At 44.4% G+C, this 16219-nt stretch overlaps 1 protein-coding gene across 1 annotated transcript in view; it reads left to right on the forward strand.

The window, feature by feature from the left end:
- The window catches only part of LOC128334480 (neural-cadherin-like), a 121724-nt gene that overhangs the window by 32838 nt on the left and 72667 nt on the right, over nt 1-16219 (forward strand). The window contains exons 2-7 of the mRNA XM_053271345.1: nt 2707-2904; nt 4608-4833; nt 10276-10480; nt 12719-12830; nt 13881-14130; nt 15386-15528. Coding sequence (XP_053127320.1) covers nt 2707-2904; nt 4608-4833; nt 10276-10480; nt 12719-12830; nt 13881-14130; nt 15386-15528 — 1134 coding nt within the window. The remainder of the gene's footprint in view (nt 1-2706; nt 2905-4607; nt 4834-10275; nt 10481-12718; nt 12831-13880; nt 14131-15385; nt 15529-16219) is intronic.

Here is a 16219-nt window from a genome sequence, read left to right on the forward strand (position 1 = left end):
TGATGCTGGGCTATTCTGGGGCAATTTGGTGTTCTGCGGAGGGCCAGTTGAAACATTAAGGTAAAGGTAAAGTGTGCTGTCAAGTTGGTTTTGACTCCTGGTGCCCACAGAGCCTTGTGGCTTTCTTTGGTAGAACACAGGAGGGGTTTACCATTGTCTCCTTCTGTATGAGATGTATGAGATGATGCCTTTCAGCATCTTCCTCTGTCGCTGCTGCCTGATATACTACCAGCGGGGATTTGAACCGGCAACCTTCTGCTTGTTAGTCAAGCATTTCCCCGCTGCGCCTCTTGTTGAAACATTACAGCCCTCATATAGAGGCTGTCCAAAAGTGCTGCTGCATGATGGTGTGCCACATGGTATCGGTGACACCTGAAACCCCTTCACTAGGTGCGTCAACTCAGTTGCATGCCTCTGCACATCAGTGGTGGAAACGGCCATGGGGGTGTGGCACTGGCATGGGGATGCTGCAGCCACTGGGCCCCAAGAGGATTAGAATACATTCTTACTTTTAGTGTGTATGTGTATTTCCCAAGGGAAAGGGAGGGATGGGGTGCCCATGGGCTTGATGCGCTGCTGTGTCTTCCAGACACCAGCAGAGTTGATCCATCCTATACTGTTTCAGTTGGAAAGATCATTGGAGTTTATGAGGCTGTTCTCATGAGCAGCCTAGCCCAGGGTAGGGCAGATCCTGCTGCTCCTGCCCAGCCTAACCCCGCTCCTAAGCCCATCTCTTAGCTGAGCAAGCGCTCCCTTAACCCGTCTGCTGGGCTTGTGTGCCTCCTCGGCTCCACCGCCTAGAGTGCCATTCTGATGGGCGAATCCCCCAAGACCCCGCGCTCATAGCACTGTGGGATATGTGGAGGCTGGGGAAAATGAGCCATGGCCTCTGTTGCTCAGTGCGGGTTGTCTGGGGGAAGGTGGTTGAATCCTGCCTTCCCCCCTGCACCATCATGTGAATAGCCTCTCTCTCTCTCTCTCTCTCTCTCTCTCTCTCTCTCTCTCTCTCTCTCTCTCTTCAAAAGCTGATCTCCTTTGGTTAGATTAGGGCAGGTAGCAATTTCAGATAGTCAGTCTGTTAAAAAATGCTACCCATCTGGCTCTCATAATCTTGAACCAGGGAAATAGATTCTGGCTGATGTTGCACAGTGAAATAGGGATGTTTCTGAACTGCCCATGCTGTTGTGGGTGCCTTTAAAAAAAGCCAGTGATCTTGCACAAGAGTGCTCCCCTGCAAACACTTAAGCTGGCACAATCACGTTTACTTTTTTTTTTCCAGTGCAAGTAACATTGCAAAAAGTGTGATTGTGCCAGTTTAAGTATTTGTGCAAGAGTACTTTTTTTTTTTTAGGCACCCATAGCTGTCTGTGCTGGCAGTTCAGAACTGCCTGTGTTTCACTGCGCAACGTGCCAGTGAGTGAGTCCCAATGAAAAATGCTAACAGCTCACCATTTTTGATAATCCATTCTGGCGCTAATGTACTGTATTTTCTTCTCTTAGCCTAAGTAGCTGTTCCTGGCAGGTAACATCTCCGACTGCTGATTTATGGCAGTCGGTCCAGAAATGCTACCTGTCTCATTTTGCTACCCTTGGACTAGGGGACATAGTTAAGGCTTTTTATTCTGATTTACAGATGTTGTTAATGGTGGTGGAGGAGGGAAAGTTACCTGTGCAAAGGGCCTTGAATATAAACAGGAAAAGGTTGTAGCTGCTTTGCTAGACTGCTGCTACTAAATGCTTCTGTATCTCAGATACTTCATAATTATATAAAAATGAATGATTTTCCTTTTGATTCTTAACCTTTTGGGGGGTTGTTGGATATTATGAACGCGTGAGGTGTTTGATGTGGTAGTTTCGTGTAGTAGTACAAGCATTCCCAATTTTGCTTCCCCCAGATGTTGTTGGACTATATCATCCCTTGACTTTTGGCCATTGTGTCTGAGGATGATGGGAGTTGTAGTCCAACTACATCTGGGGAAGCAAGATTGGGAAGCCCTGGTGTAGTAATTCCACAGACGTAAGAGGATAACATGAACCTTTAATGGAACTGGAGTAGGGTCTCCAATGGCCATCTCAAGAAGAATTAGGACATTGTGAGGCTGTTCTCATGTGCAGGCAAAACCAGACTAACAAACCTGGTCCTGCCCGTGTGTGAGAACCAACGGGATCATGCCTGATCCCAGCGGCACCTCGGCGGCAAACCCGTTAAGCAGCCACCTTCTTACATTGGGTTAAGGGAGCTAGCAATCCATTAGCCCTGAGTTTTAAAAAAAACCATTTGCCAGCACCAGCTGCTTGCAGTCAGGGCTGTGAGACTGCGGAGCTCCCGGCTGCAGTCAGGGAAATCCCAATAATGCACTGCACACTCGCACAGTTAATTATGGGAGTTCTGGGGGACAGGGCAACACATCCCAGCCCCCTCTCCCCCAACCCTCTGTGCCTGCCAGAGAAAAGAAAGCTGCATGTCTGGGCTTGCAATCTCCTCTCCCAGACCAGAGGCAATCGTGGTCTGCAGGGAGGTAAGCTTTTTGACGCTTCCTCCCCCACTCCCTAGAACCCTTTCTCTCCGATAATGAGAAAGGACTCAGTGCCTTGGCCAGCAATGAAATAACAACCTCTGACATCTAATAACTGAGCTACTGTTGTTGCCTGTAGAAAGCTATTCCTGCTAAGTGGATCTTTTCTTTCTCCTCTGTTAACTGACAGGAAAGAATTGGTACCTGGTGCATTTAGAACTTACAGTGACTGATGTAAACGACAATGTCCCTGAGTGGACAATGGAACCTTTCCCATATTTGGCCACCGTTTCTCCCAAAGCTTCTGCTGGCACTAAAGTGTACAAGCTTTCTGCTAAAGATCAAGACGCAGAGGAAAATGGAGCTGTGGAATATTTTCTTGAGGAAGGTAAAGAAGATTTTTAAAAGTTACAGATGGCACCGGCACATGCTCATGTATTCGGCCTTTCCTCTCTCACTCTGTACTAGGCTGGGTTTCTGCTGCTGTATTTATTTTTAGAATTTGTACCCTGCCATTCAGCTTAATAGGTTCTCAGGATGAATATAATTAAAATAAGACCTAACATACAAATCTGACATAACAGTAGGTTTTAAGTGCTCTCGAAATAATAAAGTATGCATGAAGCAGCATTCTGAACAAAATCCGGTCCAATTAACAGTTATTCAGGGAGGCACCACAGCTCAGGGTTAGAGCACTTCCCTTGTGTGCAGGAGGGTCCTTCCTAGACTCAGTCCTCAGCATCTCCAGTTCCAGGATCCAAGGGTTGAACTATGTGTTGTGGGAAGAGCGCTTCCATGGGTGGAGCTCGCTGATGGGGAGGCCTTTTTCCATTCCACTGCCATTTCTGTTGGAGTTCCAGTGCATCGACCTTTTGCACCAACTATCCTAATGACCACTAGGGGCACTAGGAGTAGAGATAGTGAGTCAGGGTCTCCCTAGCTGTCTTACCTGTCTCTAGTCTATGACCCCAGATTGGACTCTTCAGGTATTTCCTTTTGAGAGTCAGAATCCCTTCCTTTCCTCTTAGAGAGCAGATGGAAACATTTCTCTCCCCGCCTACCTATTGATTATGTAGTTCTTTAGATTAAGGATTCGGCCTTTCCTATCCAAAGGTGTCCTTCACCAATAAATCTACTTGTTTTTTATTCTACAAGAATCTCCATGTGTCTTCTCTAAATAGCTGCGACAACTAACCTCTGCATTCTGCTCTGTAACTGGAGTGGGCAGCTTCTTTAATGCTCTGCTAATTAACTGGGGGATAACAATTACAACCACCAACAATTTCATGGTCATAGCAGACTTTAAAAAGTCCCATTTCAGTCTAGAAATAATAATCTAACATCCCTGGTGGCCTTTAGGAAATGGTTTAAGGCACACCTGTTCAACCAGCCATTTGGTTGATTTTAATGGTTTTCGCTGTTAATTATTTGGTTTCGTTTTATCATTATTTGTAAACTGCCATGAGAAACTGTGCAGTGTTCCCTCTAAGGCGTGCACGTGTGCATGTGCTCACATTGTTTGTTATGTCCGCTCCATCAATTTTAGATCCCAATCAGGTTGTATAAGGAATGCCCCACTCTGAATTCATATGCGCACACACTGCCTTGATACTGCTGCCCAGAACAAAACTCATTCTGTACACAGATGAAAAAAATTAGAGAGAACACTCTTTGAGCGGAGGTATAAAAATGCAATAAACAAATAAATGCACTGTTTAATTGCTCCGAAACCACACCCAAGCTGCTTAGTTGCTTCCGCTTCCTATCTTCAGTCTCAGGTGGGTGACTGAAGACGAGTGGGCGAGGGAGGGATTGTGGTGACCTCCATGTGTCTGTTTGGAAAGTCTTAGATTTTACTCTCCATGTGGCCCCGAAGCCAGCTTTTTCAGGATTCCCAGTCATGTGGATGACCTTCAAATGGGTGCGCATGGGCCAAGAGTGAAAACAGTGTGCACAAACCAACTCCCTCCATTACCTGCACGCAAAACACGCGGGACTGAGGGTGCGAATCGGGTTTATGTTCAACAAGGCCCAGTTTGCGAATTAGTCTGTAGATAACCAGTCTCCGTGTTTGTGTCTGTGTCTTCGTAGGTGGAGAAGATCGATTTGAAGTTGAAAGGGACACTGGCTGGGTCAAAACAACAGGCTTGCCTCTGGTGAAGGAGAGGGAGTATTTACTAACAGTTGTAGCAGCTGACAAACCTGGCCGGCGAGGCTCTCCTGCCTCCATTTTCGTGGCTGCTGGCCGTCGACCACCACAGTTTGCCAACACTTCCTATGCTGTTTATGTTCCTGAAAACACGCCGCAGGGGAAATCGTGAGTACCAGCAGGAGGTTAAATTGTTTAATTAAAAGATTGCATTCTACACTCAGAAGCCCCGAGGCCTGCTGGCTAGAGTCAAAGAGAAGTGGAGTGAAACATGTTATTGGCTCTCTCTCTCTCTCTCTCTCTCTCTCTCTCTCTCTCTCTCTCTCTCTCTCTCTCTCTCTAGATGACTGCTTCACTGAGGTGTGTGTGGTGAGCATTAGCACACAAGGAAGAGCACTTCCTCTCTCCCCTCATACTGTGGCCATAATGGTGTAGCCAGCGTGGTGTAGTGGTTAGAGAGCTGGACTAGGACCGGGGAGACCCGAGTTCAAATCCCCATTCAGCCATGAAACTAGCTGGGTGACTCTGGGCCAGTCACTTCTCTCTCTCAGCCTAACCTACTTCACAGGGTTGTTGTGAAAGAGAAACTTAAGGATGTAGTACACCGCTCTGGGCTCCTTGGAGGAAGAGCGGGATATAAATGTAAATAATAATAATAAAATAATAATGAAAATGACTCCCTTGCCCCATGAATTGTCTTTGGAGGGAAGCTGCCATTGGTGACATGGGGGCTTCTGTCCCATGGCAAATAACTTTGTGGAGGGCACTAACATCAGGACTTCAGTGAAAGGGGAAAGGGTTTTGTGCCCCTCTCTGTCTTGATCCTGATCAGGTCCCTTCACAGCTGCTGTTTTAATTAAACAACAAAATAGAAGCACAACTGATGTGTTTTGCAGCAGAGAGGAGAGCTGGTCTTGTGGTGGCAAGTTGTGCTTGCCACCACAACTAAGCAGGGTCTGCCTGGTTGCATATGAATGGGAGACTTGATGTGTGAGCACTGCAAGATATTCCCCTCAGGGGAGGAAGCCACTCTGGGAAGAGCAGAAGGTTTCACGTTCCCTCCCTGGCTTCTCCAAGATAGGGCTAGAGAGATTCCTGCCTGCAACCTTGGAGAAACCGCTGCCAGACTGTGTAGACAATACTGAGCTAGATGGACGTATATAAGACGGGGTCAGAACTCTAGAGATGATTTTGATCTGCCTGTTCTAGATGGGATCACACTTCCCCAAAAGGAACAGGTTCGCAGTCTGGGAGTACTTCTGGATTCACACCTCTCCCTGGTTTCTCAGGTTGAGGCGGTGGCCAAGGGTGCTTTCTGTCAGCTTCGGTTGATACGCCAGGTGCACCCGTTTCTCGAGATCAATGACCTCAAAACAGTGGTACTCTGTTGGTGACCTCCAGACTTGACTTTTTAAATGCACTCTATGTGGGGCTGCCTTTGTACGTAGTTCGGAAACTTCAGTTGGTTCAGAATGCGGCAGCCAGGTTGGTCTCTGGGTCATCTCGGAGCGACCATGTTACTCCTTTACTTATGGAGTTACACTGGCTGCCAATAGGTTCCCGGACAAAATACAAAGTGCTAGTTATAACTTTAAAAACCCTAAACAGCTTAGGCCCTGGGTACCTAAGAGAGCATCTTCTTCATTATGAGCCCCACCGCCCATTGAGGTCATCTGAAGAGGTCCGTCTCCAGTTGCCACCAACTCGTCGCTGCCCTGAGATTGCAGAATGCGCTCTCTGCTGAGATACGATCCTCCCCATCTCTGGCAATATTCAAAGAACACCTGAAAACCCCTCTTTTCACCCAAGCGTTCTCAGCTTCCTAAATTTTGGGGTTTTTAATATCTGGTTTATTTTAAAATTAAAAACCCGATTTTGGGATTTTAATCACTGTAGTTGTTTAATTGTTGTTTTTAAATGCTTTTAAATTGTTAATTGTTATATTGTTTTTTAATTTGTTTTAGCTCTTTACTGTTTTAGTGGTTTGTTTTAATTGTAAACCGCCCAGAGCCATTTTGGAAGGGCAGTATACGAATCCAATCCAATCCAATCCAATCCAATCCAATCCAATCCAATCCAATCCATCAATCAACCAATCAATAAAAATAATATGGTCTGACTCAGTATATGGCAGCTTCCTATGTCCCTTTGTTCCAGCACATATAAGCTCTATTCAGATGTTGTATGCGTGTAAACATGTGTGCATACTAGTACATGTATTTGTGTGTGAATGACTGAACCTGCACTCATTTTAAAAGGGAACTTGGGTACAGGCCTCTCACATGCATGGTACAGATAGGAATTGTACTGCTGTACCTGTATCCAACATAATGGGTGAATAATGTTACCTATGTACATTGTACACTCGTACGAGTGTTGAACATAACGTGTGAATAAGGCTGTAGCTTGATCCTGAAAATGAACTACTATGGCTCCAGATTCAGATATTGTCAGAAGACTGATTGTTGTTCCTATGAATAAGACATTTGGACATTAATGAAAGGTGAAGGTGCAGCCACTGGGTAATGCTGGAGTGAAAAAAAGAAAGTCAGAGCTAAAGGGAAGATTTCATCCTCTCCTCCGAATCTCCCCTCCCTGAAACTCATGAGTCATTTTTATTATATTAACATTGCCAAGAATATTGCCGAGTGCTTGCATGTGGCACTTTATGGGTGCAAATTGGTTTCTTTTTTTCTTTTTTTTTGGAGCTTTTCAGTTGAAACAGATGGACAGAAGATGCTTGCTGCTTCTGTTAGGTGATATAGTATATAGCAACTCATCCTCTTTTCAGGATAAGTCCTATTATAATCTTACCAGATGTAGGACTTGACCCATTAAAGTCTAGGAGACTCCCATGTACTTTGCTGAACTCTGGATCCGATCTGACAATCTGTCATAATTTAGTACATGTGTTATCGGATGACACTGTGGCTTTAACTTAAATAGTTTACTATCTCATTTACTGTCTGTTGTCCCTGCTTTCTAAGAATAGTGGTTTTCATAGTTGCTACTTCGAAAGCAAGAAAACATATTTCCAAATGGGCCAGATGGAAGATCACCTGAATTATACCAGTGTGAAATCAGACCTTACTGGATTGCTCCACGCTGATTTTGACCACAAATGTTTCCAACACTGTGCACACTTTTCTGGAGTGTTTTAATAACAAGTGTTTTTCTTACCTCTGTACAGCAGTAGTAATGCAAAATAAATAAATTTATTTTTAATGCAGGTTCAGGGCACTATGGTAATAAATTGAAAAACATTATTTGGTATTAGATTGAAAACACTATTTTTATTTATTTTGTTGTATAAATTAAAGTGCAATAAAATCAACAATAAAAACTCAATAATAAGAGCAAAACAAAACAAAAAAACACAAAACACTCTGTCCCATCAACCATAAGAGTTAGAACTCCATCTTGTGCATTTTGAATATTTGTATATTATTAAGAAAAACACCACTTTTGCCACCATTTTTAGGTCTGTTGTGCGTAAGGAAGCATTACAGTAAAATAGTTTTGCTCAATTGTATCAATTAATGTGTTTTTTTAGTAAGCAATTCTGATTTCTCCAACCTCATTGAAATGTTTTTGTTCTGTCTTTTTATTTGTTCCTTTTTGGATATTGAGGGCTTTGATGGTTTTTGGTAGTCGTTTATTATGGCCTCCTCCACATGTAATGGCAGCAAGTAAGTACTGAAGAGCGTCAGTTCTTACTGAGCATGTGCACTACCACTGCCTGTTCCATGAAGTTTGGAGGAGAGTTGGTCTTATGGTAGCAAGCATGCATTGTCCCCTTTTCTAAGTAGGGTCTGCCCTGGTTTGCATTTGAATGGGAGACTACATGTGAGCACTGTAAGATATTCCCCTTAGGTGATGGGGCCGCTCTGGAAAGAGCATCTGGGTTCTAATGTTCCCTCCCTGGCAACTTCAAGATAGGGCTGAGAGAGATTCCTGCCTGCAACTTTGGAGAAGCTGTTGTCAGTCTGTGTAGACAATTCTGAGCTAGATGGACCAAGGGTCTGACTCGGTAGAAGGCAGCTTTCTGTCTTCCTATGAACCCACCAATGTTGGATGGAGAATGTTGGTAACCCACCTCAGCCTGACTTTGTCAAGCTGACTTCAAATGTCTGATTCTAAGTGTACGGCTGAGAAGGGTTACTGACATTCTCCACCAGAAATTAGTGGGTTCAGACACCACAGAAGTGGCGGCAGTGTTAGGAGCACATGCCTGGCAGAAACTGGTGGCTCTTCTATACATGCTTGGCGCTATTATGTGTGGACTCACCCTATATTCTAGCGTTGCTTCTTATTTATTTGTTACATGTTTATCCACTCTTCTTCCAAGGAACTCGGAGATTAGCATACAAGGTTCTCCTCCCGCTTCTCTGCCATTTTATTTAGAGGTAGGTTAGGCTGAGACGTCGGTGAGCTTTGCAACTGAGGAAGGATTTGAACCTGAGACTCTCTGGTCCTAGTCTAACACTCCAAAGCACTACACCACTGTTATGGACAGCGCTCATCTTTCGGTGGGTGTCTGATCTTAAATTGGCAAAAGGGCTTGAGCAGAGCCATTTTCATCCAGGAAAATCCAGATCGGATCTAAAGTTCAGCAAAGTACACGGGAGTACTCATAGACTTTAATGGGTCAAGCCCTACATCTGGTGAGATTATAAGAAGACTTATCCTGAAAAGAGGATGAATTGCTATATGGCTATCCAGAGGCGTAACTAGGGAAAACGGCGCCCGGGGCAAGCACTGAAATGGCGCCCCCCCACCACGCCCCCCCCAACATACTACATTATACTTAGGTTTTTCCTCACAAGCGCCCGCCACCGCCGCCAAGCCAGGCCACTGACTGGCCGCCAGGCGCCAGCAAAGCAATGGGGGGGGGGGCGCAGGCGGCACGGAAGGGACCGCTCATGGGGAAGGGGGCACCGACGTGCTCCCTTGACTGCTGCAGCGCTGCTGCACTGAGCAGGAAACATTTGTATTAACAAAATTTTTTTTTAAAAATTAAAAAATTGGTCATGGCGGCGCCCCCCACGTGACCAGAAAAGATGGCGCCCGGGGCACGTGCCCCCCCTGCCCCCCCTATAGTTACGCCTCTGTGGCTATCAGAAACTGGAGATGCCAGGAATTGAACCCAAGGCCTTCTGAATGCAAAGAATGTGCCCTTCCATTGGAGCTATGTCCCCTCTCCGCTGAGCTGTGAAGGGTGAGGTGTATATGAATGGATAGCTTGTATGTTTCAAGAATGTTTCAGGGCTTGGAGAGGGGGTCTGGATCCCTTTCAGTGAGGGCTAGACCACCTAGTGTCAGGGAGGAGGGCCACATTTGAGCTCACCACAACATCATCCTCAAATACAGCCACTTACTTTCGCCTACCCTGATGGTCCCTGATGCATTCAGGATACCACTTGAGCATGTCACACTTTCCCCAGCCTGTGAGAATCAAGCCTGTTCCTTCTCTGCCGTGCCCTGCCTCTTCATCTGCTCTGCTGGGTTTTGTTTCTTGGTCATCTTACCGCATGTGTGACAGAACATTTGGACACTGGCTTCATTTGTCCATTTGCTTTTAATTTTAATTTAGTTTTAACTTTTACCTAGGTTTTTGACAGTGTCTGCTTTGTCACATCAAAACAAGTCCCTGAGTTACAGCCTCATAACTAACCCACATGGCCTCTTCGGCATTAACCAGGCAACAGGGGACATATACTTCAGTCGAAATATGGATTACGAGAGTGACCAACACCAGTACCTCCTTCTGGTTCAAGCAAGGGAGAACCAAGGACAGCTCAGCAGCACAGTGGAGGCGAGTGCATCTTATTAACATTGCATCCTCGATTCACCATTTATATTTTTGTTTGTTATTACACCTGCATTGTGTCCCAGTACCAACCTTCTCCAAGCAAATTCTGTCCCACACATCTGGAACAGGGTCTTCTGGGTTCTGGTGCCCAGACTTTGGGACCCCCTCCCTCAAGAAATCCATCTGGCTCCCTCTCTCTATACCTTTGAAGGTGACAACACCTTTTTATTTTAATGTGCTTTCCAGTCCAAGTGATTTGTACTTTCTCCTGATTGAGTTCCTCTTGTGTGTGTTTTTTTAAAAAATGGTGCTGGTTTGTTATTTATTTAAATGCTGCCTAATGCATTTTTATTTATTTATTTATTACATTTATAAATGCCAGTAATGAATCTCATGCTGGTTTACAACAAAATAAAATAGACAATTAAAGGCAGTTAAAAACAATCAAAAGTTTCAAATAAAACCCTTCTGGAAAAGATGTGTTTTTAAGAAGGTCACCAAAGATGTTGAGTCTTGTATCAACATAGATGGAATGGGATGGCATGGGGGTGCATTCCAAAGCTTATGTCGTCTTATATGCTTTTGAAAATGATGTTGTTGGGGGCAGGGGTGATGCTTAAAATCATCTAAGGAAATCTAATCATACACTAACACATGGCCTTGGGTTGGTGGATGATGATGATGATATCTGGACTAATGAAGTGCCACCACAGTGAACAGAATTGTGCTAATGCAAGAAGATCACATAGTTGCATGAAGTCATGGGGATTTTTGGAATTGTTCTCTCTCCTCACGGGGGGAAGGGGGGAGGCATGCCACAGATTGTGTACCTTGTTGCACTAACATAAACTAGTTTGCACTAGTTCAACACTAGTCAACTAGTCTGGAGTGCAAGCTCTAGATTTAGTGCAACTATGCTGGCACAACACATTTCCGCAAGCACTTGGTTAGTCTATACGACAACTGATGTTATATAGCATCATCTATATACATGGCACTTTACCAGGAATGAGAAGGCAGGTCTTTGCCCCAAGGGGTTTTACAGTTTAATAATCCACATGAACAGAGGAAGGGGAGGAAAGTGGAGGCAAAGATAAACCTGGGAAGAAAATGTGATTTTTTTCATTTTACATGTGTAGACCTTTTTTTTTTTTTTTTTTAAAAACACCCCACGGTATAGTAACTTGCGTCTCTTTGTTGGAAAAATATCCTTTGCCCATCCAATCATGTGGCATGTTTTAATTGGCTTTGGCATTATTTTACCTGTTGTTGTCATACAGAGTTGGGAAAATCTATTGGGAGGCACCTCTTAATGTGGTGATTCTCTTTATTTAGCAGGGGGAGAGTAACTGGCCCTATCCACCGCCAGCACAGTACCTCCAGTGACTGTTGCTGGTATCAAGCTTATGTTTCTTTTTAGATTGTGAGCCCTTTGGGGGCAGGGATCCATCTTATTTATTTATTATTACTCTGTGTAAACTGCCTTGAGCCATTTTTGGAAGGGCAGTATAGAAATCGAATACAACAACAACAATAGTATTGGTACTCTTAAGCACCACCTTTCAATTTCTAGCTATTTGGGCAACTGGGTACCTATGATGTTGTCAATCTTGATGCAACTTATTTATTTATTTATTTATTTAGCAAATTTATATACCATCCAAAACTCACGTCTCTGGGAGGTTTACAAATTAAGAACGTTAAAAACATTTAAAATATAAAACAGTACAATGATAGATTCTATAAATCTCATTAAAAGGTGCGATGAATAAATGTAGCCACCTAATGGCGCAGTGGGGAAATGGCTTGATTAGCAAGCCAGAGGTTGCCGGTTCTAATCCCAACTGGTATGTTTCCCAGACTATGGGAAACACCTACATCTGGCAGAAGCGATATAGGAAGATACTGAAAGGCATCATCTCATACTGCACGGGAGATGGCAGTGGTAAACCCCTTCCTGGATTCTGCCAAAGACAACCACAGGACACTTTACCTAACAGCTCTCTTAAAAGCGGTCAGAGATAGGGAGGCTCTTATTTCAGCAGGGAATGCATTCCAAAGCCTCAACACTTCTATGTCTTCTATGTCTTAGCAGTTATCTTTTTTTAAAGCCTAGCTTTCTAGTAGAAATCCCTTGAATGTTGTTATGGGAAAATCCTAGTTTCAGACATTACACGCAGTGGAGACACAGCAGTGATCTACTCTGATACTACTAAATTCTCTTTTGTCTTGTCTGTTTAGGTTTGGGTAGTAATCACAGATGTGAATGATTGTGCCCCAGAATTCCAGCAGTCCATCTATACCAAAGACAACGTCCCTGAAACAGTGACCGTAACATCCGCACTTCTACAAGGTTAATACCTCTCCCCCACCCACTAGCCCCCCAAACAGTTTCACATTTTGCTGTCAGCTACCTGAATGGGCATGCTTTGAGTGGAGTTGCAGGGAATGAGGGGCGATGCAAAGCGAAGGAATGCCAAATCAGCTGTAGTCATACGGAGCAAAAAGAGCAAGTAGTTGGGAAGAGCAAAAAGGCTGAATTGTTCAGTCCAAGGAGCCAGGCCTGAGCTGGAATTCCTTATAGAAGGCAAGGGACGTTCTAACTGGGCAAAGAGGCACCTATTCAAGTGATGGCTTTCTTCTATTTAGCCAAGGGAGAGCAGCTGTCTTTATTTAGCCCAACACAGCATCCCTCTAGTGCCTATTGTGGATGCCAGTTTGAAGCCAATGTTATGTTACAAGGAGAATATTTCAAGCATCAAAACCTTTCATCATTGCTGTTGCCATTGGATCCAGCTTGCTTATTCCCTTACAGAATTTTGTTGTGGATGCAATTAGGGCGGCTTGTGTTGTTGGCTGAACCTTGACTATTGAATTCAGGTTCCACACACATTGGTAACCTTACTGATTTATTTAACCTTAACCCTTAAAAAGAAATACGTATAAGAGTATATGCAGCTCCCTGACAGGGCTCTTAACAAAGGGCTACAGCAGGGTGTTTCCTAGACTCAAGACCAGGGGGTGGGCAAAACTGCTCCTCCAGCTGTTGTTATCACCAACTCTAGGCTTCCCCAGCCACAGTGAATTGTGGCTGGGGATTATGGGAGTTGTAGTTCAACAACAGCTGAAGGGCCAGGTTTGTCCAACTCGGTCTAGACCAGGGCTGCTCAACTTTGGCCCTCCTGCAGATGTTGGCCTACAATTCCCATAATCCCTGGCTATTGGCCACTGTGGCTAGGGATTATGGGAGTCGTAGTCCAAAAACAGCTGGGGGGCCAAAGTTGAGCAGGCCTGGTCTAGACCAATGGAAAAGAGGAAGAGGGCTGTCTGGAGGCTGAGTTCTTAAGAGGGCAGCCCACTCTTAAATGGGATATGAATGCAGCACCTTTCTTTCTTTCAACAGTGTCAAGCAGTGACTGCGATTTTGAAGAAAATGCAGAAATATCATATTACACTTTGAGCCCTGATTTCAGCATCTCTACTCATGGCACCATCTTCCCAGCAACACAGTTGGACTATGAGCGGCCTAATCACCTTTACGAGTTTGTAATTATGGCTGTAGATAAAGGAGACCCTCCAAGAACTGGGACAGCCACGGTCAGGATCCGTGTCTCAAATGTCAATGATGAAGTGCCCAAGTTTTCACAACCCATGTAAGTATATGCTATGGGGTTTTATTTGCTGGGGGTTGTTAATTTTACCCTCAGTAGGTAAACAGCAGAGCACTAAGGAATAGAGCACGCACTCCAGTTACAGAGTAGGTAGCAGAGGATGGTTTATGTTTTGCAGCTATTTAGAGAAAACACACGGAGATCCTTGTAGAACTAAATATTAAGTATTTATTGGTTAAGTACATTTGGATAGGAAAGACCTAATCCTAATCTAAAGGACTACATAATGAATAGGTAAGGAAGGAGAGGGAGAGAGAGAGAGAGAGAGAGAGAGAGAGAGAGAGAGAGAGAGAGATGTTTCCATCTACTCTCTAGGAGGAAAGGAAGGATTGTGATTGAGCACAGGAAGTGCTGAAGAGTTAATTCAGGGGTTAGAACATAAGAACAGCCCTGCTGGATCGGGCCCAAGGCCTGTCTAGTCCAGCATCCGATTATAGAGTAGGGACAGATAGGAGACCCTGACTCACTGTCTCTACTCCCAATGCCCCTAGTGGTCATTAGGATAGTTGGTGCAAAAGGTCGATGCACTGGAACTCCATCTTCAACATTATTAAGGCTTCAGATGATGTTTGATTATTTTTTATTGCCACATGGCAGTTTCCAGGATCTGCATTGCCAGCATGGGGTTGCCAGCATGGAGTTTTGTGAACTCAGCACATTAAGAAAGAGTGGCTGGGTTCAGTGTTTCACAGTGTTTTGTGAAATTAGCATCTTAATGTAGTATAGTGATTTGGTTGAGACGTAACACGAAGCCATGACTTGTGCAGGACTAGAATGATGGGTGATTGACGATGGCCGATGGGGTCTCAGCTCAGTGGTAGAGCAGCATCTCCAGTTAGGGCTGGGAGGGATATTCCTTCCTGGAGCCTTGGAGAGCCACTGCCAGTTGGTGTAGACAGTACTGAGCTAGATGGACCAGTGGTCTGACTGAGAGGGAATGGCTTGGCATATAGTGAGTTCATGACAGAAGTGGGATTTGGAGGACCAGGGAAGTGTTGATCTGTAGGTCAGACTCTTGTCCACTATGCTATGCCAGCACATAAGAAATAGCTACCTACGGCCTGTTCCTAACATGACAACCTAAATACAGAGGTGTAATAAAGCATTCTCCCCCCCCCACCACCTTTTTGCTAAAAAGGGTGACCACCAGCGATATCATTCCATTGCATTTGATATTTGAGCTTTGTTTCCTTTACTCTGTTTCTGCAATCACACCAAACGTTCTTGTGTTTGACAGCTACAGGAGTTTCGTTTCTGAAGATGCAGGTCCCAACACACTGATTGCCACAGTTCATGCTATAGATCCTGATGGAGATGGTGTTTCTTACAGCATTACTGGAGGGAATCAAAAGGGAAACTTTGTTATTGACTCTCAGAAAGGTAATAGTGTGATTTCGCTAATCATCTTAGATCTGCAGTTACAAGTAGTTGGGCACGACTAGAAATGGAGTGTGGCCTCTGTCCAAAGCACATCTTGGGCATCTCTGTTTTCTCATCTCTAAATAGATGGGTATCTCACATCCATTTAATGTTGGTAGTTTTCCTTGGTGTCAGGACTTGCTTCTCATCTGTAACCTAATGAATGGTATTCAAAGCACAACAGAGACTGTTTGAGCATCTCTTTGTTGTAATTATTATTATTATTATTATTATTATTATTATTATTATTATTATTATTAATTGGCTCCAGTTTCCCAGCATGCCATAAAGAAGGAAGTAGGAAGAGGCTGATGACCGCCTTGACCACAGGTTTTTTAAACTTCTCCTTGGCGGTGCTTTCCTCTTGAAACACGTGGCTGACATCCACACTAATGCTACCCAAGCAAAGAGGCACCTTTTAAAGTGGCAATTCTCTTATATTTAGCAGGGGGAGAGCAACTGTCCCTATCCAACCGCAACACAACTTCCTTCCGGTGGTGGTTGCTGGTGTCTACCTGAGGTTTCTTTTTACCTTGTGAGCCCTTTTGGGACAGGGGTCCATCTTTACTTGTTTATCATTTTCCTATGTAACCCATTTTGAGAACTTTGGCTGAAAAGCAGTGTGTAAACATTTGTAATGGTAGCAGTGCAA

Source organism: Hemicordylus capensis, chromosome 9 (assembly GCF_027244095.1).
Source record: "Hemicordylus capensis ecotype Gifberg chromosome 9, rHemCap1.1.pri, whole genome shotgun sequence".
NCBI lineage: Eukaryota > Metazoa > Chordata > Lepidosauria > Squamata > Cordylidae > Hemicordylus > Hemicordylus capensis.